The sequence below is a fragment of the Fusarium pseudograminearum genome, chromosome 1 (genome assembly GCF_000303195.2).
Source record: "Fusarium pseudograminearum CS3096 chromosome 1, whole genome shotgun sequence".
Lineage (NCBI taxonomy): Eukaryota > Fungi > Ascomycota > Sordariomycetes > Hypocreales > Nectriaceae > Fusarium > Fusarium pseudograminearum.
This window is the reverse complement of record NC_031951.1, coordinates 9,707,541-9,731,373: the sequence shown is the minus strand read 5'-3', so window position 1 is coordinate 9,731,373 and position 23,833 is coordinate 9,707,541. Positions and strand designations below refer to the sequence as shown.

Below are 23,833 nucleotides of genomic sequence, written 5' to 3'. Positions count from 1 at the left end.
TTGCGATCGAGACCACAAATGAGAAGTCCAATAGTGCTCGAATGTTTGGCCCCCAATTGCCTTTTCAGATGATTTGTGACCAGCAGGTAGATAGATTCACGCTCTTTTAAATTCAAGATGCCCAAATTTTATAGCGTTTCCATAATAAATAACATTCATTATTATTTTCAAAGACATTCATTTGAGTTCAACGTCACTTAAACAAGGAAGGAGTAACTCAAGCGCAAAGGGTCGGCTTCTTATCTCTTATCAGTTATCTTGGCAAAGAATGATTGACCAATCACAGCACCCAAACTTTACTCGTCGCGGGGCCTTGGTCGACTCTCCCAAATTTTTTCCTGCTATCAGTTATCTTGTCTCGTCTTCAGCTTCAACTCAACCGAAGTCATCACAGCAAAATCGCACGACGCCTTTCTTTTGGCATAGGCTTTTACAACATTGAAGCAGTGCATACTAGCTCTGCTTAACCCACTCCCATCAGAGCATGGCCGCTCAGACGTCGCCATCGCTCACTTCCACCTCACATACCTTGACTGCCGCGCCGCTCACCATGGCCGCTCCCGGTTCCCTCACAAACAGCCATGTTCTGGCGCTTCTCGAAACCCTAGCCGACGGCAAGCGACACAACTTCCTTCAGCCCAGTGCTTCTATCCCGACCGACTCTCTAAACCTCGTCAAACAAACTCTCGAAGGATTTGCTTCGCAAGTCGGCGATGAACAGCAAGAGAGGCTAAAAGAGAACCGCAAGCGCAAGCGAGGCGCTGTTGGAAGCGAAGATGTTCTCAAGATGCGCAAGGTCTACGTCGATGGCTTCGAAACGGGACAGGTTTGGCAGCAGGCCAAGAGGATCATTGGTGGAGTTCTAAAGTACTCTGAGGAGACGCTTGCTGAGCTGGAGGAGCGTAGGGAGATTGCTGTTAACGGTGCTGACTCAAAGACAATTGAGTTCGGAGAGGATGGCTTTGAGGTGGGCTCTGATGACGAGGATGAGAGCGACGAAGAAATGTCTGGGGAAGAGGACGAAGAACAAATATCAGGAGACGAAGCACTCGAAGACGGCCAAGAAAACGATTGGGAAGATGAGGAGGAGGAGGAGTTTGAGGAAGGAAAAGATGATTACCAAGAGGATGATGAGGAGGACGACGAGGAAGATGAACAAGCTGAAGAGTATGAGGCGGATCCCAATGGTCTTAACGATGGCTTCTTCTCTCTCGACGACTTCAACCGACAATCACAATACTTCGAGGAGCAGGATGCCAAGGGAGATCCTTACACGGATCAAGCAAGCGACGATGAGGAAGTCAACTGGGATGCCGATCCTCTATCTGCCTCCAAGCCTGACTCAAAGTCCAAGAAGGCACAGCCAGCCGAAGATGAAGAGGACAGTGACGACGAGGGCGGTCCCACGTTTGGAAATATGGATCTTAATGCCCCAGAAGGTGACAGTGAGGATGAGGGTATGGACATGGATAATGTGGACGATGAGGAGAACGATATGAACGCCAACGGGGTCTACTACAAGGATTTCTTTGCGCCACCACGCAGGAAGAACCAAGGTGGCAAACCTAGAAAGTCTGTCAAGTTTCAAAACGAAAAGCCCGACGATGCCGACGTTGAGAGGGCTATGGCCGATGTCCGAAGGGATCTCTTCGACGACGAGTCAGAACAGGAGGATTCTGATGATGCACTCTCTGACGTCTCCGCCGGAGACCCCAAGTCACGACGCTCGGCTCACGAGCGCAGACAAGCCAAGCTTGCTGAGGAGATTCGCAAGCTCGAGGCTGCCTCTGTTGCCAAGCGAGAGTGGACACTCTCTGGTGAAGCCGCTGCTGTTGACCGTCCCGTGAACTCGTTGCTCGAACAGGATCTCGACTTTGAGCACGTTGGCAAGCCTGTCCCCGTTATTACCCCTGAGGTCAGCGAAAGCATCGAAGATATCATTAAGCGCCGTATTCTAGCACAGGAGTTTGACGAGGTTATCCGCCGACGACCCGATACAGAAGGTGCTTCTGCAGGCACACGCCGTGGTCTTATCGAGCTTGACGATAGCAAGGCTACAAAGGGTCTGGCAGAGATCTACGAAGAGGAGCACGTCAAGAACGAGAACCCCGATAGTTACGTCAGCCAGTCGGACGAGAAGCTACAGAAAGAAGAGAAGGAGGTCGAGCAAATGTGGAAGGATGTTTGCGCTCGTCTCGACTCACTCAGCTCATGGCACTACAAACCCAAGCCCACAGCACCCTCGCTATCAGTCGTCGCCGATGTCGCGACCATCGCCATGGAGGACGCTCAGCCCACAACGGCACAGGGCGTCACTGGCGAGAGCAGCCGCATGGCTCCCCAGGAAGTGTACAAGGCTGGTTCCACCGAAAACGCGGCCAACGGCGAAGTCGTTACCAAGGCTGGTCTACCTGTGGCGCGCCAAGAGATGTCACGCGAGGACAAGGCTCGTCGCCGTCGTCGCGAGAAGGAGCGCGTGCGCAAGGCGGGTGGTGTCGATGGCGGTAAGGTCATCAGCAAGCGGGCCAAGATGCAGCGCGACACTGTCGCCGACCTCAAGAAGGGTGGTGTCAAGGTTATCAACCGCAAGGGAGAGATCACTGACGTGGATGGCAACAAGGCCAAGAACGTCAAGCTCGCTTCAGGTGGAAACTACAAGCTGTAGTAGTAGCTGCTATGAAGAAGAGAAGTTGTTTCTATTTTCTGTTTGGGTAAGGGATATGGTGTCAAAAGTAACGAAGGGGTGTTTGCATGTCTTGCGAGCGATTCATAATAGAAACGCACTTTCATGTTTGACGCATGTCGATATATCTATCTTTACTATTTTCCTTCGTGGTAACTGAGAGATCTTTCCTTTGTCAAGTCTCAATCTTGTGATGACATGTATATTACGAAGAGGTTCCTTTTCAGCAAACGGTTAATGTTGTGTTTAATCTTGACAACCTCACCCTTTTATATATGCAAAGAGAAAAGCAATTCGTTCTAGAAACCTTCTTGTTCTAAAGAGCATTGCGTTCTTTGTGAAAAGTAGGCTGCATTTATCATCTGTTCATTGCTTAAGCTTTTCTTGATACTGTGCATGAGACAATTGACCAATATGATCGTATGAACCCCGGAGTATTGTGTTTAACACTTGGCTTTTTTTATTTCTCTCTTTGTATGTAAAAATAATCGACCCGGATGCACTGCAAAGCATAAAAAAACACCATCGAGTTGCGAAGACCTGTCCCTTGTTTCGCAAAACATATGTAAACCATTATTACCAGTACTCCCTTTTTAACTAATCGTACACGCATATCCTTCCTGTCCCTCATTCACCAAGGGAATGTTATTAACCCAAACTCCGCTCATGAATTTTCCCTCCCAATCGACAGCTTAGCAGTGCAGTTCGCCGCTGTGTCTAGGCTTCCACCTTGGTCTTCTTCGCCTCAGCATCTTCAGCGGGCTCCTCGGCCTTTCGCTTACCGTTAGCCTCAGCTTCCGGTGCGGGCTCGGGGGCAGCTTCTGTGGCAGTCTCCTCCTTGTTCTTCTTGCGGACCAATCCGCTGAGGTCGGTAGCAGTCTTTTTGGCCTCCTCGACCCGGGCCTTGGTCTCAGCGGCGGACTCGCCAATGGCAGCACCGAGAATGCCACCGATGGATGCATCGGCGCCAAGAATATCCTTAGTGTCGACAGGGTCATTGCGCAGGTCGACAAGCTGTCCGGGGTTAGCAGATGGACTTGTACAGATTCAACTGGACCAAGTTGTACTCACACGTTGCTCCATATCACCAATGACTTCCTTCATCTCCTGTATTGACTTTCGCGCCAATTCGTTGTCCTCGGGAGAAGCCATTGTAGCTAGCTCTACCTCCTTATTCTGGAGCTTGAGCTTGGAACTCTTGATGGCCAGTTCCATCTCCTTGATGGCTTCGTCACGCAGACCTTGGTCCATCTCCTCTCGTTTAGCGTTCGCGCCATCGTCACCGGGTGTGGTGACTGAAGCAAATTCCAGAGCCAAAGAAAGCTTGAAATGAGCTTCGGCGATAATCTCAGACTCCTCAGGGTACAGCTCAAGCTTGTACTTGAGTGATGTTCGGCCGTCTTCGATGGCATTGGGATAGCTATTGCAGTGTTAGAATAAGAGCCGGGTGGATTGGATCCATGTCAAAGTTTGCTCGTACCGTTCATTCTCGAGGGAGATCTCAGAGAGGGCATCATGAGTGTCAGCGAGACGCTCCTTCACATGTCGCATGACGGGTGAATCGCCCTCTGCGGCCTCCTTGCCTTTGCCACTCTCCTCCTGCTCCTCTTTCTCGAGTGCTTCAAGTCGCTTCAGGTAACACACCCGAGCAAGGTCGAGAATCTCAAAAGCGGTAGCCAAATCGTCGTCTTCTTCCTCATCCTCGTCGCCTTCGGCATTCTTGGGAAAATAGTCAGTATATTCGAAACATGAGTGTTCAATGATTAACGCGTACCTCTTCTTCGTCTGACTCATCAAAGTTCTCGTCGCCAGTGAACTGGAACAGGGCCTTCTTATCTCCCTTGATGTCTTCTGGCTTCTTTTCTCCTTCCTTTTGCTCGGCGACGATGCCAACGCCTTCTTGTGTCACCTTCTCGGTTTCGGCTTGGGCGGACTTCTTGGGCTTGGTCTCGGCACTCTCCTTCTTCTTCTCGGGGGCGGCAGTGCCTCCGAGAACATCGCTTTTACTTTGACCAACCTTGAACAGGCTGCGACCATAGTGGAAGAGGATTTCGGCATTGTCGGGTGACGTCTCACCATTGAGCTCAGCTTGGAGGATGCTGGCTCGGGAGAACACCTCGGCGGCCTCCTCGTAGCTCTTGCGGGCGTACAAAGCAGCGCCCTTCGCGGACAGGTCAGCAAGAGTAACCTTCTTACTGTTGGGGTCTTGGTCGTTCGCAATGAGAAAGTCGGTGTTGGGGGTGCCGACGCTGGGAGTGCCGATAGCAGGTGTGATAGTAGCAGACTCTACTTTTTCAGTAACGTTGGCGACATCGTCAGCAGGAGGTGCGAGCGACTCGTTGGATGTGGCAGCGGCCTTGTCCACGACAGGCGCAGTCTGCTCTGTAACGTCGGACATTGCGGCTCAGGTAAAGTCAATTAATTGAGTAAGTGAGTGAGCGGGCGAATAGATGAACGCGGTTGATGGGAGGTTACAGAATTGATGAATATGAGATGAGATTGATGTTTGTCGTAGAGAAAAAGGATGCGATCTCGGGTGGAGAGTTTGCGACAGTCAAGACAAGACGGGCGACCCAGCAACGACGACCTGGTGATACCAAGCCATGGAAGGTATGACGCGCCAAGCTGCTGAGGGACGGACGGGGTTATGCTGACGCGTTTGATTGGTTAATGGTGGCGTCAGGCAGTTCGTTTCAGTGAGCAAAGAAGCTCCAAGCTCTAAGCTTGGGGTACTTTATGCAGGGGTCAGACCACTAATGTTAGGTCAGTAGGTTCAACTGAAGTTACCCTATAGACAGCCGTTTGGAAGGTTGTATCTGGTTAACGTCTCGAGCCTTTTAAAAAAGTATAGACCTGACTAAAATGAGGAAATCTTAATAATATCGATTAGAATTATTATTAAGTTTTATGAAGGCATTGATGTACCGTTGACTGTTCTGAACCTCCACCCTACCTACTACCTAGCTAGGTACTAATAGTACGGGATGATGGGATACTGCATTTTCGAGGCTCCTTCTCAAATATCGTGGTAAGATCAGATGGTCCGACCGAAATATTGAAACGGGACAGAAATCATGCTATATCAATGCAAAGAATTGATTAAGTCGCTGTATACAACAACAGCCTTCAAGTACCTGTCTGAGGTCAAAGGGCATGGCCCCGCATCTAATTGACTTGGCGCGTGGCATCGTGAGTTCCTGGCACGAGCTGAGCGCGAAGTCATGTGCTCTGCACTTGGCTACCAACAATTATTAGTGCCTCAGAAGTCATGTACATGCAATAAATAACAAAGAAATCAGATAATTCGACATGCCAATGTTTTACTACTCTGAGGTCACTGCTCTTTTCACCAAGATCGATAGCAGTGTCTCGCCAGCTATTCGACAGCTGATGAAAGGAAGTGAGAAATTTGCAATATAAGCATGAAGAGCATGGAAAGCAGCACAGTAGACTACAACCTACTTACTGTCTTGCTTGTCTGTATCGCCTCAACGTGTCAGGTACTCTACTATAGAAACATCAAACTGCACCACGTGTGAAGACCTCAGGTGCTATCGAAAGGTCAAGATTCGCAACGTGCTTCAGCTGACCTTTTATAAACAAGTTCTTGGCCAGATATGCTGGATAAAAGTGTCAGGCCACAATGTATCTCAAGCTAGGAACTTCTGCACTGAGCTCTTTGGACGGGAATTCATTCCGCAAACCCAAAGGCCCCAGACGATTGTGTCAAATGCAGTAGGCACCTGTTCCAAAAGGGAAAGAGTCTACACGGAGCATCTCTCGAACAAAACGAAGCATGTCATGCTATCAATCATGACCCTGCCTGGTCGGTTGCACCGCCTCTTCTGTTGGCTCTCTGTGTCGTAAACTAACAGGCGACCTTGGAAAGAGACAATGCGATTGGTGGTAAGATTGTCATATAAGTGTGTGTCGTTCTTGTCACGAGATAAGAAAATCCCAAAAGAACTGAACAAGATCTGACAGCGTGCCAGGTCTCAAGACAGGAATTGGTCAGGTTGGTCATGGGTGTTTTTGCTTGGGCTGTTGGCATTGAATGTAATATGGCCGGTCTCTGGTCCAGTGAAAGATTGTTGTTAGATCGAGATGGAGGATGCCATCACGATAGAGGGGAATCATGATGCCACTCGATTCTTTACACATGCAGTCAAAGTAGACTTTTCAACAAGAATGACATGGAATATCACCTTAGCATCCGAACGGTGGAAAAATTACATGGCAGAAAAAGAAAGAAAGAAAAAAAAGTTGGACTTCGGCAAAACTGTTTGTTGTTGACCATCATCATGTTACACACAGCGAAAAGCCAAGAAAAGCCAAGTTGATTGCTCTGTCACCCCCCAGTCAACCATTGGATAGAATTGGTTTGACACTCGAGAGAAGCTCGTATCAGACGCCAATTAGCCAATGAAGCGTAATAAGGTCTGCCCTGTAGAGGACCGAGGTCTGCCCAGACGTGTGGGATTTTAATTTTGGCGATATCTCATTCGTGGACTAACTGGGTGACAAGCAATTCGCTTAAGGGGACCACGCCAAGTAAGATATGGGGTTCGCAGAGCTTTCCGAGTGACGAAACACGATGGAGCATGGAAAATCATGTCAAGCAATCTATCTGTAACAAATTTCCCCGGGTACTTTGACTTCCGATACTCAACTGAGATCGAGGATCGATCAACAACGTTGGAGAATGTTTGGACACCGGGTATCTTGTTACAGCTGGAGGCCTACCGAGCAGCAGATACGATACGACGCTGAGACATAAAATCACTGGCTGCTATGATGACGGCATTGATGTGAATAAGAATCTGACCACGGAAGATGCAATCGGCAATTGTTTGAATGGTTGGTTGGTTGGTGATACAACGTATCTGCCTACTAACCTACATACTACATTACATGCGGTTGTCCCAATACTACGGAACATTGGCCAGATTCGGAAATTACCGCTTTGAGCAGCACGAAGCGACATTTGGATACCTATTCGACTAATGGGAGAAATGCGGCAAAATAAAATAAACATTTGCATGATACATGAAAGGCTGGGAACGTCAAACATAACTCGCGGGATGTGACGGATTGCGGAGATTGCGTATGAGACGAATACGTAACATATCACAACACGAAGGGAGCTCGCAAGCTGTGTATCGTTTTGAAGTAGAGGCTATCCACAGAGAGGACCGGAGCGAGCGAATGGGAACATTCCATCAACTGTTGCTTGCTTGTTGTTCCCAATAATGCTTGCATGGTTATAAACCTGATGAAGATTCCAGGATACCGGGAACCTTGATGACACACGAGCAAACTACTGTAGCAAAGTAACGAGCACCTCAATGCTCTCGGCTTATATTTAGTCCCCCGAGCCCTAAGCTAGAGTAGATAAAGATTGCCTCGGATGCAACTGTAAATGCAACTTTCAAAGCAACCAAGCCTGGTTTGGTAGGTATCATGCTGGAATTTCCACGGGCATGGCCTTGAAACATAAGAACAGCATGGTCAGGGAATATTTTAGGATGGACTCGAAACAACCGCGAGCCGAATTCAACAGAGTTAAAGCACACATGTGAGGGGACTTTGACCAACATACATGATTGGAGGATAATTGAGGCTGTCTCATTTCCGTCTATAAGAGGCCGTGGAGTTTCATAAGTCCGGAACTTGGACCCTTGAGATCCTCTCCCCCCACCCCCATTCAACCAAACCCAACCTGCATTTGGCGTGGCGTTTGTTCCTTCTTGTAAGTGAGGGATTGATGAGCATGTTTGTATGCAACTGTCACCAATTGACTAATGGAAGGATCGCTAAGAAAGAAGACGGAGACGCCCGCTTATGGAGGGATCCTCTGTGCCCCCAAATCAAGTCAAATCATCCGTCCACTGCATACTCGCGGAGACCTATATTTTTCGCTATAGTAGTGTCGTTTTGGTAACATGCGTGGGTCGGCCGCTTGCAGAGCTAAATATCATGATAATTGATAGCCGTCGAATGACTCGAGACGAGACAATCTGTAACAGGATGATGGACACGTTACGACTCGAGATGAGAATCCAACCGGTAGAGACGAAAGAAAGGGATAGCTACCCGGGCAGTTTTAGTTTGGGAGAGCCTGATCCGGTATCTGTACGGATATCATGCAAGGTAAAACAACTATGGTACCGGCTCGTGGTTGACCGTTGGGTTGGTTGACGTTGACCCCAGACACTAAGACAGAGACAACCCCCACGATAAACATCCAATCCAAAGATAACCCACCATCCTGGTATTAGCTGCGGTCAATATGATAGGAGATGCTATAACACCGTAAAAAGTTTCTTTAACGCAATCTCTTTGTTTGTTGATCACTGTATACAACTATATCTGATCAATACAACACCGCATATAACATGCCGAGATAAGATATGTCACCTGCGCTTCCCCAAGCTGCCCAAGCTACTAAGATATCTGTCTTGCCTGAGGATTAACAGACCCAAACTCTCCTCATTCATCTGGTGGTGGAATTATTCCCTAGCTTCCGCCGTCCGCCTCGATTCTCCCCCTTCCACCAACGACAAGAGCCTCCCTCTTCCCGCATCCCGGTCGCAGCTAGTCTCGAGAATTGATCTTCCTGGTATAGGTCAGTTCGTCAGCTCCATCAGCCCCATCGGGTATCGTCAGGGATCTCGTCCCTTGTTTCGCTCTGACCTGAGGCTGGTCTGGCCTGCTCTGCTCTCGTCTGCTCAGACATTAGTTACTGTTATCCCATCCGATCAAATATACATCACTTAGCAGTTTCCCGGTCTTTGCTCTGTTTTGTTTTGCTCTTCTTTCCTCGATATTTCTCCTATGAGCCATTCCTTCCTCCTGCTGCGCTGCGCCTCGCCTTAATACGGGAGGCACGGGGTGTAATTATTTTTCTTTCCCTTTATAGGTCGGTAGTACTTGCTTGATCTGCCTCACTGGGCGGATATTCTCATACATCCCCCAAAAAGACCCTCGTCTACCTCTACCTTTCTCCTTCTCTTATCCAACCTCGCTCGACTTTACCCCATACTTCGGAACATCCCCACAGGATCCGCAATCAACACATGCGCGCACTTCACTTCACATTATTGCCACCGACTACAACACTGACATCCGATTTGTTGTGTACTTCGACCCTAACATTAATTTAGAGACCGTCGCCGCTCTTCCATCACGGAGCTCAAGATAACACTGGAACTATTTTAATTTACCACCACCACCACGCAACTTGTACTCGCATCTTAGTCAACGACGGACTGGAACTATTTGCGCCAGATATAAAATCCCCTTGGACGACGACGACGAACTTGGTTGCATGCTGCAAAACGGCACAGAGGCTACGATCGAATTCGGAATTCATTAGCGCACCGAAGGCGCCTGCTCTAAATGGTAGTTCGGCTGAATTAGCGACCAACACAACGACAAGGAATACAACAGTCGCACAGAACAGAAACCACATAAAATGGCCGCCGTCCAATCGATGATAGCGGAATCGCTTCCCGCACCAACACCCACGATTGCCTTGAACGGTTCTACCGATCCCACCGCCATGCAAATAGATGAACCCAGTTCGAGCCCGGCCACGATCAGTGACAGCACATTTGGATGCACGCCAACAAGGGGAGATAGCAGGATTGTGGTTATCGTATTTGGACCAGGCCAGGACAAGATTGTTTCGGTATTTGCAGAGGTGCTTGGGACGCCATGTCGGATACGGAATGGCTTTGACAAAGTCTCGGCCGACGATTCTGGCTTTGTCGTTGGAGTCGCAGCAGGCGAAGCAAAAGGAGATGTCGCTGCGAGGAACCAAGACCTCGTCGTTGCCATAAATACTCACTGTGTGAATCTAGGGATGCCCCCCGACATCCACCTCTCTGCCAATTGCGACTACGAATTCCTCTACACCGAATCGCCCTACCTGCGTCGCGACCTGGCCAGGTTTATCTCTTTTACTCTAGGCCAGATCAACTGCCATGAAGCTCTTATGGCAAAGCCAAGAACATACTTCATTTCCACAACCTTCCCAGACGTTCGCGCCGCTCTGCCTAATATCGATATTCTGACTGTGGGTGCAGATGCGGTTGAGATCCGCGTCGACCTATTGAGAGAACCCCTCAGCGAAGGCGGTTTCTCAGAAGTTCCTAGCCTGAGCTACGTTGGTGAGCAACTCATGCTGCTTCGTCAGCGAACAGAACTTCCCATTATCTTCACCACCCGATGTGTCAGAGAGAACGGGAGGTTTCCCATGGATAGGCCCGAACTATACTACGAATACCTATACCGCGCGATCCAGTGGGGTGTAGAGTACATCGATGTAGAGCTGTGGCTCCCGGAAGAAATACGCAAGAAGCTGTATGACCAACGAGGCAACTCCCGCATCATGTCGGCATTCCATGATTTCTCAGGATCCTTCCGATGGCCATTGGCGTACGCTCAGGAGGTGTTTGAGAGGTCTATACCTTATGCTGATATCATCAAAATGATTGCCATCATCAATGAACACAATGAGAATTTCGAACTTGAGTATTTCCGCTCCAAAATGCGTGCTGAATATCCAAACGCACCACCCTTTTCCGCCGTCAACATGGGCGAGGTCGGTCAGTTTTCGAGGACTTTGAACCCCGTCTTCACGCCTATTACCCACCCACTGCTTCCTCTCATAGCGGCTCCTGGTCAGTTGAGCGCGGCCGAGATCAATGCAGCGCTATCTCTACTGGGTCAGCTACCAAGAAAGCGTATCTACGGAATCACCAGTGCATTGTCTCGAAGCGCTACGCCCCAAGCACCTTTCTACGAGAAGTGTATCAACGAATTAGGCCTCCCGCACCAATTTGCAGTTGTCGAAAGACATCCCAATAACCCAAGGAGCATCGAAGCGTGGTGCAACCAAAAGCACTTCGGAGGCGCATATCTCAACCCTGCCCTGCCGCATCATACATTAACCAAGACTAGCCCCTTCTTCGCTGGTCTAAATGGAGGTAACGGTCCAGTACTGACTGAAGCTGCTCGCGTTATTGGAGTTGTAGATACCATTGTGGTCCAATCTGGAACATCGTCCAGATCATCGTCACCCGGTTCGATGCCATCAAGTCCGCGTCACCGACAGAGCGACTCGGTTGAATTCAGTAGCCAGTCTGGCCTGGGATCAACAACCTCTCTTGTATTCGACAATGCTGGTTGGAAGGGTATACTTAGCACACTCACACGCGATTTGGCACCTTCTGCGTATTTCGGTCGCTCAGCTGTTGTTATGGCTTCATCGTCGGACGACGCAGCCCCTGTTTTCTTCGCCATGAGAGCACTCAAGATATCCAAGATCTACACGGTCGGTTTCCGCACACCAATCAGTCTCGCTCGAAACGCACCTCCGATCGAACCTTTCATCAGCCTCGAGAGCCTCCAGCGTGCTCGCTCCGTGGAAAACGACAGCGCTCCCTTTGTCATCGTATCGGCGCTTGGTTCGGATAAGAGCCATCTTGTTGGCATGTTACTGCGAGCATTCGGAGGTGTTGGGCCAAAGGGAGTAACGCATACCAAAAAGGTTTTTCTTGATCTGGCCGATGGAGCTGGAAGGAAGAGCTCAGATCCAGGACTGATTGCTGAGAAGAATGGGTTTGCCGCTTATGGAGCTGACGATGTGGCTGCTTTCACAACGGTTGAAAGCCTGCGGTTACTCGTTGGGCAAAACGTGCCTTACAGTTTTGTCAGGCTGGCAAGTGGGAGCCACCGATATGGAGCTTGAGTCAGGTTAGGCGATCAGTAACGACCAGCGACAAGGCATTGCACCCTTTCTTTGCCCCGAACAACGAACCGAAGACACCAAACTGGTCCGTCTGTTGTCGGTGTTCTCAAAATAGGAGCATCTACGAGAATAGGCTGGATACCCGACTCGCCCCGAGTCCAAGGGGCAACGATACCCACGAAACCCTGGATCAGTCCGGTGAGAAACAAGGAACTTTCCCCGGCATACCCACGACAAGCTACCCTGGCGCCAAGCGCCAACTACCACCGAGACCTCTTGAAAAGCCCTTGCGGCAGTTTTCGAGTACGGAGAGTCTTGGCGATATCAGGCGCATCACGGCTTGCGCTCCAGTGAGAGGGGACTCTAAGTGAACCGAGCCAACTCAGACGATCGTTTTGAGCAAAGTTCACAGTGACATCTAGACGTACGTCGATCTGGTGCACAGAAGACCCTAGTGAACAGGCACAGGGTCGATACAGAGTGGGCTTGTTATTGCAACGGTCACGGCGTGACGCTACGTCACCACCAATTTAGCCCTGTTGGCATCCACAAGTAGAAGCTTGCAGTTTCATTTTTCCGTTATGGACCTGCCAGATCTGTGGTTCCTATCTTACTGTGGGTTATACGCATCTAAGTATAGACAGGCCCTTGTACGATTTACTTTGATATGATCATTATGGGTGTATACGAGAACCAGCGGATTGGAAGTCCCCTATATGACAGTGGAATATTACCTAGACGCTTCTGGCAATTTAAACCGAAGCTTGAATTGACAATGATATTCAAACTCTGTTTCTTTTTTGGTAATTCGTGAGTTCCGTGTGGATTCACTCAAGAGTGTCATTCCATTGCCATGATTTTATCGCAGCAAGGCTCAGGGCAGCAGCTGCGTAAGATCACCTCGAATCCTTGTAGACAGCCAGCCACAGCACCCCTCTGCAGAGTATTGCCCAGACCCCCGATGAGATAGGATTAGTCGCTGTGTGAGGATCAGGGCGCTTGGTTGGGATGCCTTCACCCTGGTCAATGACTGTAGCCGCCAGCGGCGCCGTCGGCATTCGTAAACATCTGGACAAGTTCAGTCTCCAACTTTCCCGATTATCTAAGACATGAGTGAGTTGTTTCTTTTGGCGGTAAGAGACGGGAATCGATCACTGTATGAGGGGGGGCAGAGCAGTAACCGAGTTTGAAGGTGCCTTACATGAGACAGTATAACGAATTAAAGGGTAAAAGCTGCCAAGTTCACACAGCATGTCTGACATTGGAGAGATAACAGGACACCTGTTGCTGACCGGGGGTGAACCGAATTGCTTTTTTTCTCTCTCGTTTGGAGACACCCTGTAATAAACCATATCTAGAACTTGAGCAGAACTCGACACCAAAGCCAAGAAATGGCTTTACCATATGCCAACTGATTTGCAGATTGCGCAGCAAGACCGATTGCTTAGCAGTAGCAGCCAAGCAGCCAAGATCGGTATGCATAAGGCACTTTGCACCGTGTCTTAGGACTAAAAAGATGTAGTAGTGGTAATCGCAGTACAACTTGAACAGGATTCGGGCCCAAAGCATGGGAGCGTGGAGAGGGTTCATGTGTATGTCATTATATGCGGGTGTGTGTACATACAAAGCACTACGTGTGTATTCCTGGGTATGTAGAAGCGATGGGAGATGGGATGAGCAAAACAATACCATGCTCCCCCAGGTTTAGCAAGTTCAGATGATTGCTAGAGGACCCTCGCATGTGTCTCAACAGGGGGCACCTTTCAAGTCATAACACCTCACGCGTGGCTAGCACCAGATTGTTCGCTACAGCAGATTGCTGGCAAAGACTTTCTCTCTCGACGTGAGCCACTCTGCAGCTCTCCTGGGATAGGGAAGCGTTCTAACGCTGCAAGGCAAGAACGCCGGACGCATGTGGGCTTGCTTGCAGAAGTAAACATCTCCGCCATGGAAAATAAGTACGCGATACGTTTGAAAATAGGCCCAATGTTGGAATGTATCAGGCCGAATTCAAACACTAAAGACCCGTTTTGCTGCAAAGGTCACCGCAACGGAAACCAGTAGGCGAATCAATACATCAAGGACTCAAGTTCGAGAGATCAAATTAAGGTGATTCAAGGGGGGAGTGGGGATGTGATGATAGCAATCCAGTACGCATAAAGGCCCAAAATCAAGCATAAGCGCCTTCTCAATAACGATCTGGAGCTTGAGATATGCATACAGACGCCGCTGTTGATGTCCCCACGAGCATGTATGGCTTTGGCTGGTCGATTTTTCTTGGCCTTGGAGTCCAAAGGGCCCCGAGAAACGTAATATCCGTCCACATGGGGCATCCGATCAGAAATGTAGTCAAGGTCAAGTGCTACACTTGGCCTTATAGGCTCGCAGCGGAATATGATTGACCTGACTCAATTGCAGTCAATTGTAAAGTAACGTAGGTGGCATCACTGGCCTAATGCAGGCACATATTGTTACCTGACAACAGAGAAAGGCAGCTATGCCACTCGATAGCCAAGCGATGCCACGGTCCTGGGACAGCAGGCAGGTTGCAGGATCGCCTTCTAGGTCCGTTCTCAGGGTTTTCTCTAGAACCCAACGCTCGCTACAGTCCAGCGACCATAATTCCAACTGCCGTGTTGAAAGATCCTGACAATCGTATGCACCTGAACTTTGTCAGAGGCAAGCTGGAGAACCTCCACATGTTGGTGGAGAACGAGACCACTCAGTATGAGCTTTCGACCCATATGCGTCCTGGAGCCGATACCCATCGTTACATATGTAGGCCCATAGAGAAGAGTAGCGAGCTTGACCTTGATCCGGAAGATGCGTCCGAGGCGATGGAAAGCTAACACAGATGTCTTGCTGGACTAAAGAGCAAAGATGAACTGTGAGCGTAAGGCGACCGTTGACAGGGGATATCCCGAATCCAATGTACCAGGATATTTCGTCCCATTTTGTTTGTAGTCTTGGCCCATATGGATAAGCTGGCTAGAACAATCATTAGGCGGTTTATAGATGCGTGGCGAGAAAGGGAAGGACACTGCTAAGTAAATGCGAGTTGGCGCTGCCCAAGAGCCTGGACACACTATGCAAAGTAGCAGGATATGATGTGAACACTTTTGGCTGTCTGGCTGTCGCCATGTATGCTTTCCCCTCTTCTCTTGCCTTTGGATCCCGAAACTTGCTGCCGACAGTAATTCGGACGCATCGGAGTTGGCTCTTCAAGTTGAACAAGGGCAAACATCAAGATGTATCGTCTAGACTAGTAAGAATACGACGGACAACAGGTTATCAGCTTCCTGTCATAAGTTCTTGTGGAGCTGATAAGCTGGATGTTTGAATCTCAGACGATGAGCCAGAAGCAACTGGTTTCATGTTTAGGTGAATCACTCGACATTTTCGTTGAATGTATGGGCTGCTAGCTCGACAAGTTCATGTTCTACCAGATTCAGTAGCTACAGGGTGAGAATGATCCGATAATACGTACCGTGTGGGAATCGAGCTCCTGGGGTAAAATGGAGGGTAAAGTGGCCGGCATTGAGCGACCTGCTACACAGTAGACTTGTGCCTTGCACTTCTGGAAGACGATAGCGCCAAGCTTGGTCATTCGCCAAACTGACAGTCGTGAGTACTTCGCAAGCCGGGAACTTCTTGGGCTTAGCCTATTCTGCCATCTCGACTAGGTAAAACGTCGACTCGGCATTGGTGATGCAACGCTGTGATGCATTGGCCAGCCTTAATTGTGAATATTAGTTTGCAAGGCGTCGTAATATCAGACGTGCGGTATTCCGTACTGTACAATACCTCAACAGATGACAGGGTATGGAATCGAGGCGAGGCCTAGTGTGACAGCTAAAGCCACTTGAACATGAATTGACAAGGGCCCCGGCAGATCCATGACCAGCGTCAGAGGGGCGTGAAACGGAATGACGACCGAATTTGGATAAGAAATCCGATACTGAGGTCTGTGAAGAAAGCACATACCAAGCGCCGATACTAGCCAGGTTGTTAGCCTCATGATAACTTCAAGCTTTCTCACACTCAAATGTGCCAGCATCACAAAGAAGTAGATGTAGATCCGGTTCACACTAAGGATGGTTAACCTAATAATAAGGAGTAAGATGGACATTGATGGGTCATCAACTCGTTCATGTAACGCAAGCCCACATACTCTGCACATAACAGAGTACATGATGACTGCAAGAAATGCTCGCCAATGCCCCCACATATGCAGGTCCGATTGCTCGCTGTGTATGCTGTAGGTTAACATTATTCTGCTTTTGTCTGTTCAGAGTTGATTGTACAGCCTTGATCAGATCGCAGTAATATTGAGCAGTGCCGGTCTGTGGGAAACCCTAACGGTCCTATCCATAGTCGAACAACACTGCCAACGTATATGATGAGAACATGTGGTTTTTGATAGCTTCCCACTCCGTACTCCGTGGAAGGGCTTAATTGATCAAACAGCTTGACCCCTCTCGGCTCCGGTGAGCCACTCTGCCCTGCGGGAATCTCCTCAAGTGGAGCGTCGTTCGCGTTATCACTCGGAGCTCAATGCTATGTAAACAGCGCTAAAGGGTTCTCCAGGAACTGTAGAGGTACGGAGCTGCAGCCTAGTATCCAGAAAAAGGAATCCTGTTAGAAAACCGTCGCGGTAGTGGCTATCACGTATTCGAATAACTCGTGGTAATTGACCCGCTGTTCCTTCGACCGAGTCTTAAAAGCTTAGTCCAGATCGTGTAACCCGTCCATAATTCCGGAGGTAATGTGCACTACTGTACCTAGGTAGTTCCCGTTGAAGACCCGCAACATGAGCAGCCTCAAGGGGCATTACATGAGAGTTGGTGATCCAAAGTCAGGGACATGGGAAGATCTTGTCCCCATCGACACACTCTAGGGCGAATGAGATACGTAGGTAGTTGGGATTTGCATATAGGCGTGAAGGCTCGATAGAAAAACCAGTCTGTCGGTGGAAGGGACCGATGGCCCAAGCAGCCAAGCCAGGATTGACAGTGTCGAGGTAGTAGCCCGTACGGGAACAAACGCACTGTAACTTAGGAGAGCACATTATTGATAGGGGTCCTAGGATGATGCACGTAAGTGATGGATCTGCTCGTCAGATGTTGAAAGTTAAGATGAGACGTGATGACCAGGATCTCGATGAGCGGTCTGTCGTTGTAAGCGGAGGCGAGGGAAAAAGAAGCCGGATTGGGTGCTGGTGAGTCTCATCTGTCGGATAAGGCCTCTCTCTCTCTCTCTCTTGTCGCAGGAGGCGTGACGACATGACAGTATTGGGTTTGTTTTGTTCTGTTCTATTTCCACTTGCCTTGCATGTTTGAAACGGCGTATGCAGGTACGAGCTTGCTGGTGGGTAGGAAAGCTCAATGCGATGAATGCTGTACGACGTGCAGCTGAAGACGTCGACTAATTACTATGATATCAAGTTTAGGTTGTGGCAGATTCTCTTAGATCCTGCCTCGGGAGTTTCAGGCTCACCGAAAAGGTACGAAAAGATCTGAGCCTGCCTATCGCATCTTTCCAGCTCATCGTCCGTTCCTTCGGCCCCATTCTTTCCTAGCTGTTAGAGATGCCCCTGCCGCCCCAGTTATAGGAGCCCCAAACAACACGGTTCCCGCTATGCTTAAGCGAAGTGTCCGCTAAACCAGGGACAACCTAGAACGCCCCCTCCCTAGATTGCAACTCCCATTTGCACCGGCTGTCAGGCCCTTCTTTCCTTCACCACTAGTCTAGATCAGCCATGTGTCATTGGAAGCCACTATGTGCAGATAGAAGCAAAGCTTGGACGGCAGCCACGAAATGACAAGCAGTAACTAACATAGGCAAGAAAGAACAAGCTTGGACCGGCCTTTACCCTTCCACATTTCACCTTGACGCTTGACATCCCCAGCACTCCGCCCATGTTGGAACACCAACAGAGCGAAGCTTTCTCACGACTCGCCTGACTTCTATGGTTCAGACGTACCATCCCAAAGGGCTTGGTCCCTACCGATGCATCGTGCCCTTCCACGGAGACCCGTTGGCTTGGGTCCGGCATTGCCCTAACTAAACCTTTGATCAAAGCCCCTGTTTAGCCTCCTCAGCTTGTGAAGTTGACAAGGAGCGAAGGGAGAGTTGCTCAAGCTCTACGAATAACACTGCTTTTCAATTGCTCAAGCTCTGTAAGCAGCAGTAGTATTTTTTCCGTCGGAATCCAGACGACAAAAGCCTCAATAGGGCGTATCCCAGATGGAGCGGCGCCCTGCTGCTCTGGCTGTTACAGAATCCAGCAGTTAGGCAAGCCGCCATCATATTGAGATGAGATGCTTCGAATCACTTCCAATCGCTGCCAGCCTTGTCCCTGCCACTTTCGCTAATAGGAGCCCGAGTTTCTGGTTATGGAACTCCCTTTGGACCCGCATGGCCATGTGTCCCTGGCACAAATGAATACATACGTACGTATTGTAAGCACCGGTCCTTGTCAATCTGGTGGCAACGAGACGTCTGATCTGGTACAATCCGTACAAGGAGTTCGATTTCCATGACCGCTACGTGAAAAAAAAAGGAGCGACGATGAGTGAACGTTTGGAATGAGACCGAGCACGGGGGCCCATGGCTCGATCAAGTCGGCGTGTCCCATACCTGTTCAGCATCAAACAGTAGATGCAGGAGAAACCAGACAGGATCGACAGAAACCTCTGGTCAATGCTACTATGCACCCATTTGGGAATATCGAAGAGGAACGGCGTCAGGGCATGCAGTTCCCCGGTTTGGTGCTTTGGGGGGGGGTTATTTAGGTTACTGTCATTTGGGGGTGACCAGTTTGCTCTATCTATTGGGGGTGACCGCGTTCTCTTCACCACTGTCGGCTTGTCATCCAGGTGCGCTGCGATACTGCAGCAAGATGGGCTTTCTGTCTTTTAGAAGATTGTACTGGTCCTGGATACAAATTCACCGAAATCATGCCTGTCGGGCTACCTACTGTGGTAGAGCCAGCATTTAAAAACGGTGTCCACAAAGGGATCCCAATCTTGACCTCCGTTTCCCCACCTTGTTCAATCCCAACATCGACACCACCATCTCATCATTCATGCCCACACCCCAGTCCTGTCACTAGCCACCTCCACATTGGCAACGACCAGAATGAGACCGGCGACTGGGGTTCGGGTCGGGTCAGTCGTTCAATTCTGGGTCTCCGACGTTATTATACTACCGTGTTGGCGCCCATCTGCTACAGCGACTCACCTTACTTCAAGGCTCGATTTCCTCCTTCCATTTCCGTCTTCATTTCTGTTCATGTCATTGGGAATTTTGATATAACACAGCCTTGTCTACACCATCTACAATATCGTTGATAACTCGCAAACTATACCAACCAACTGAGCTCTGCAGGCACACGCTCTGAACAGTGCTTGAACGTGACGGTGCTTGGAATGATCAACGACGTTTGACTTCACACATCATTTCAACATATCTTTGTTTCTTCCTTCCAATCCTTTTTATTTACGATAGCGAATTTCATTAAAACGGCAACAACTTGCACATACAACTCGCCAAACCACCACTCCGACCACCACACTCGTTTTTCGTCAGCTCAAGCATGACCACTTCCATGTACGACGCAATGAACGTTCCTCATATGACTGGAGTCCACCCCGTGGCTATTTCTAGACCCCAAGTTGGGATTGAACGCCTTCCTACTCGACGCATGAGCAATGAACCACGGGAATCCATGAACTGCAAGTCATGCCGAAAGCGCAAGGCAAGACACACCGTCAGACTCCAACTGTCCTGATTCTAACCGGTAATGCAACAGATCAAGTGCAATCGACTTCGACCATCTTGCGAGGCTTGCCAGGTTTTCCAATGTCCCTGTGTTTATGGTAAGATTATCTCAAAACGATGGCGCCGCGAATAGCGTTCTTCTCATTGCTCTGTTGAGTCTATTAGCCCATCAGCGTATGCTAATTCGGACACAGATGCTGTGCCCAAGAAACGTGGACCAAAGACAGACGTGTTGGAAGCACTCTTGAAGAGGGTAGATGGACTTGAGGCAAAATTGAGAGAAAAGGGCGAGGACGATGTGTCGCTTGCGACCTCGAATCTGCCCGAGGTTGGGGACGTGGAAGCTTCTGAATCTGGTTCTCAAGCTACCGAGCCTGGAAAGTCGGCCACGAAACGTGCCACAGTCGATGCTCGCGCCTCTTCAGTCGATGCTGGCTCACTTTCCCCAGTAGCTCGGTTTGTTTACCATGTTTTTTATTACGTCGGCCGCATCGCTAATCAACTCCTCCAGCGATCTATCACCCCCTCCTGCCCAAGCCGAGGTTCTTCTTGACACTTATTTCGCGAGATTTCATGGCAAACCATATTACATCGTCGATGAGTCTTCCATTAGACAAAGACATCAACTCAACCAACTCCCGAGATTCTTGTCTTTTGCTATCTCGGCGGTGGCGGCGAGGTACGTTTCCCCTCAATAGCACGGACCCCAAACTGACTCTTACTAGACATACCACCGACGCCAGTGGATATCAAGCAGCTGCTAATCTTAGTGAAAACTTCGCAGCGCGGGCTAGGCGGGAGATCAATACCGATGAACCTTCGATAGATGGATTGCAGGCACTTTTGTTGCTTGTCAGTGCCTTTACGGCAACAGGCAAGGGGAAGAAAGCTTACATGCTCATGAGTAAGAATCGATATTCTCAAGTACTTCGGGATGTATGCTAATAAGTTCAAGCGAGTGCCACCGGTATGGCCATGGCGCTCGAAATACACAAGGAAACCGACAGCCAGGCACGCATGACGCCAATCGAACGAGAGATGCGACGTCGTTTATTCTGGACTTGTTATCTACTTGACCGATTCCAAGCAACTGGCTCCAAGCGACCGAGTCTGATCAGCGACAACACCATCATGCTGCGCCTTCCATCCTGGTCCCCTAACTCGGCCTCTCTCCCTGTCGAGGGGGAGTTCTTTCAAACTGGATCGAACCTGCAGTATTTCCAAGGCAGCGACAAAAAGCCTCAAGGAAGCATGGGAATGCTCATTGATATCACTCGCGTTCTCGGAAACACAAATCGCTATCTAGCTGCTGGTGGTGTTAAAGCCGACTCCCACTTCCCATGGCACACGCTGTCCACCATTTCCAAGATTCGCCAAGATCTCGATGTTTGGGCTTCTGGAACCGAAGACGCATTCTCAAACCTCGGCACACTGTTCAGACAGGCTGATGGGACCATACTATTGCTTAGCAAGCTCATTTACCATCTCATTCACTGCCTGATCTATCGACCATTCCTCCCCATCGATCTAGCGGAGCTGGCTGAAACCGGACAGCATCAGTCATGGCAGATCGAAGCTACCAACATGTGTTTTCTTCACGCCAATGCAATCATGGAGTTGATTCAACTTGGAAAGCAGTCAGCAATCGTTGACTGGCCTGCATTTGTGGGATACTGTGTCTGCACAGCAGGCACAGTTCATGTTCACGGCGCCCACTACAGCCAGCAAGGAAGCCAAGGCGAGGTTAATGTCTTCAGCTCTGCAACAGAGTTCCTCTCCAGTGAGATGCAGTTCCTTAACGAGCTTCGATACGCCTGGGCCACAGTACAGCATCAGCGCGAAACACTGCAGGACATCAGCCACGCTCACGGAGAATTGGTGAAGGCGCTGGCGCGTAGCTCAATGCGATACACACCTGGGTTCCATAGCGAAGACTTCTTTGATCGTTACTCAAACATAGGGGGGCCTGGTGGACCATCTTTCAGTTTTGATGCAGCCAATCTCCGTCTTTCAGATGTCGGAGTTGACATGGGTGCCGGACCGGCAGCCGAGGGAACGCTGCGAAGCATCGACAGGCCACAGCGTCCCAACCTCAAACGTAAGAACACAGCACCGCCCGGTCCTATCAACCGCAGACGGCCTGATGTGAAGGTGATCTCAAGCCTCGCCCCCTCTGCCACGGGCCTTCCTACGCCAGGCACTGCCCGTCGGTCGTTTTCATACGCACCCGGAGGGATGCCTCATTCATCACCTGGTCTCCTTGCAACCCCCACATCCCTTCCAGGTCACCATGAAAATCATGACATGTATACTATGCATGAGCACATGGGCGATGCATCTTCGAACAACGCTGCAGTTGCTGCAGCCGCCGCTGCAGGTTTCAACATGTCGCCTACGTCGCATGCTGTTTCATCTCACCACATGCACCAGATCGGCGGTGCACCTTTTAGCCCGCCATATAGCTATGGTTCCGGATCGAGCATTACCAATTCTGGCCCGGGCATGATCAATGAGGCCAACGGGGGCTATGATGCAATGTTTGGAACAGTGCCAACGAATGCTTTTGGCAGCCCTGCCGTCTGGCAAGCCGACGACAACCACGGCAAGATGCACCTTGCGCAGACTAGAGCTGTAGCAGGAAGCCCCGGAGCCCGGAGCAACAATGGCAGCACTGGAACGGGCCAAGGGGAGGAGAAGGATCCGTTCTTGGCCCTCCTGGAGCAGCTCGCCGAGAATGAGCACCGAGCTCAAAACGGTCATGGAGGGGATATTGATTTCTTCCTTGGAAACTCTGGTACGAGTGTCTAACTACGGGGTTGAGCGATGGGGAATACATTGGTATTTCGACTGTGATAGATTTTTCAGCTACTTTTTCTCTTCTTCTTTCCCCCCCCCCCATTCTTTTTTATTTTATGCAGGGAGGGTTGTTTGTAAATTTAGCATAGCCCAAGGATGGGCCTTTTGTGTGTTTTTTTCTTCTTCAGCATCGGGGCGCAATGGATATTTTCAGCATTTACAGGCGCATACACATGAGAGAGTCAAAGGATTGTCTCATGGGGGCGGGATCCCCAGGAGAAAGCAATGAGCACTTGATGAAACACTTGGGAAAAGCATAGCCACTGTATATTAGGTTCGACATGATGGGATACGAATACAAAACAAAATGGAAACAAAACACCGAACTCTCTCGTCAAAATCGTGCTATCCTATTCAACAAAGTTAGACACCATCGACGTCAAAGATGATGGCGTGGTTAAACTCTGATGAAAGATTTCAGGGTTGGTATTGGAGCGCTTGTTATTGAAGATCATGACTCGACTTGGGCAGTGAGAAGGCACAGGCACAGACGCAATGGTGCCGTAGCAGTGCTAGCATCTCAGGTGGTAGCAGAAAATACAACATAGATCGTGCTGCCATGGCCAAGTCAAGTTAGTGTCACCAAAGGTGACGAATCTGAGAGAAGCTTCCTCACTAGCGTGGACAGGCGAGATCTGTCTAACGGTGTTGCATTGCCAGGATTCGGGAGTGATTTACGTGTGGACCTTGAACTCAGGATGATATTGTGCATGCTTCTGGTGCGTGCGAATATTGAAAGTGCTACGTGATTACCGAAA

General features: G+C 49.6%; 4 protein-coding genes across 4 annotated transcripts, besides 1 other annotated feature; 3 read left to right on the top strand and 1 right to left on the bottom strand.

Moving 5' to 3' along the window:
* Window positions 1-550: 550 nt before the first annotated feature.
* FPSE_04538 (uncharacterized protein) lies at window positions 551-2,665 on the top strand (the record flags this gene model as incomplete). Its single annotated transcript, XM_009257656.1, has 1 exon — window positions 551-2,665. The coding sequence occupies one exon, from the start codon at window positions 551-553 to the stop codon at window positions 2,663-2,665; it is 2,115 nt and encodes a 704-aa protein (XP_009255931.1).
* Window positions 1,013-1,179: a repeat region.
* A 735-nt stretch (window positions 2,666-3,400) lies between the features above and the next one.
* FPSE_04539 (uncharacterized protein) lies at window positions 3,401-5,081 on the bottom strand (the record flags this gene model as incomplete). The annotated part of the gene is made up of 4 exons (XM_009257657.1): window positions 3,401-3,697; window positions 3,755-4,103; window positions 4,164-4,402; window positions 4,458-5,081. The coding sequence occupies 4 exons, from the start codon at window positions 5,079-5,081 to the stop codon at window positions 3,401-3,403; spliced, it is 1,509 nt and encodes a 502-aa protein (XP_009255932.1).
* Window positions 5,082-10,157: 5,076 nt separating this feature from the next.
* On the top strand, window positions 10,158-12,437 carry FPSE_04540 (uncharacterized protein; the record flags this gene model as incomplete). The annotated part of the gene is made up of 1 exon (XM_009257658.1): window positions 10,158-12,437. The coding sequence occupies one exon, from the start codon at window positions 10,158-10,160 to the stop codon at window positions 12,435-12,437; it is 2,280 nt and encodes a 759-aa protein (XP_009255933.1).
* A 7,597-nt stretch (window positions 12,438-20,034) lies between these two features.
* Window positions 20,035-23,027, top strand: FPSE_04541 (uncharacterized protein; the record flags this gene model as incomplete). Its single annotated transcript, XM_009257659.1, has 6 exons — window positions 20,035-20,208; window positions 20,251-20,317; window positions 20,414-20,675; window positions 20,731-20,898; window positions 20,945-21,123; window positions 21,175-23,027. The coding sequence occupies 6 exons, from the start codon at window positions 20,035-20,037 to the stop codon at window positions 23,025-23,027; spliced, it is 2,703 nt and encodes a 900-aa protein (XP_009255934.1).
* Between the last annotated feature and the right edge of the window lie 806 nt (window positions 23,028-23,833).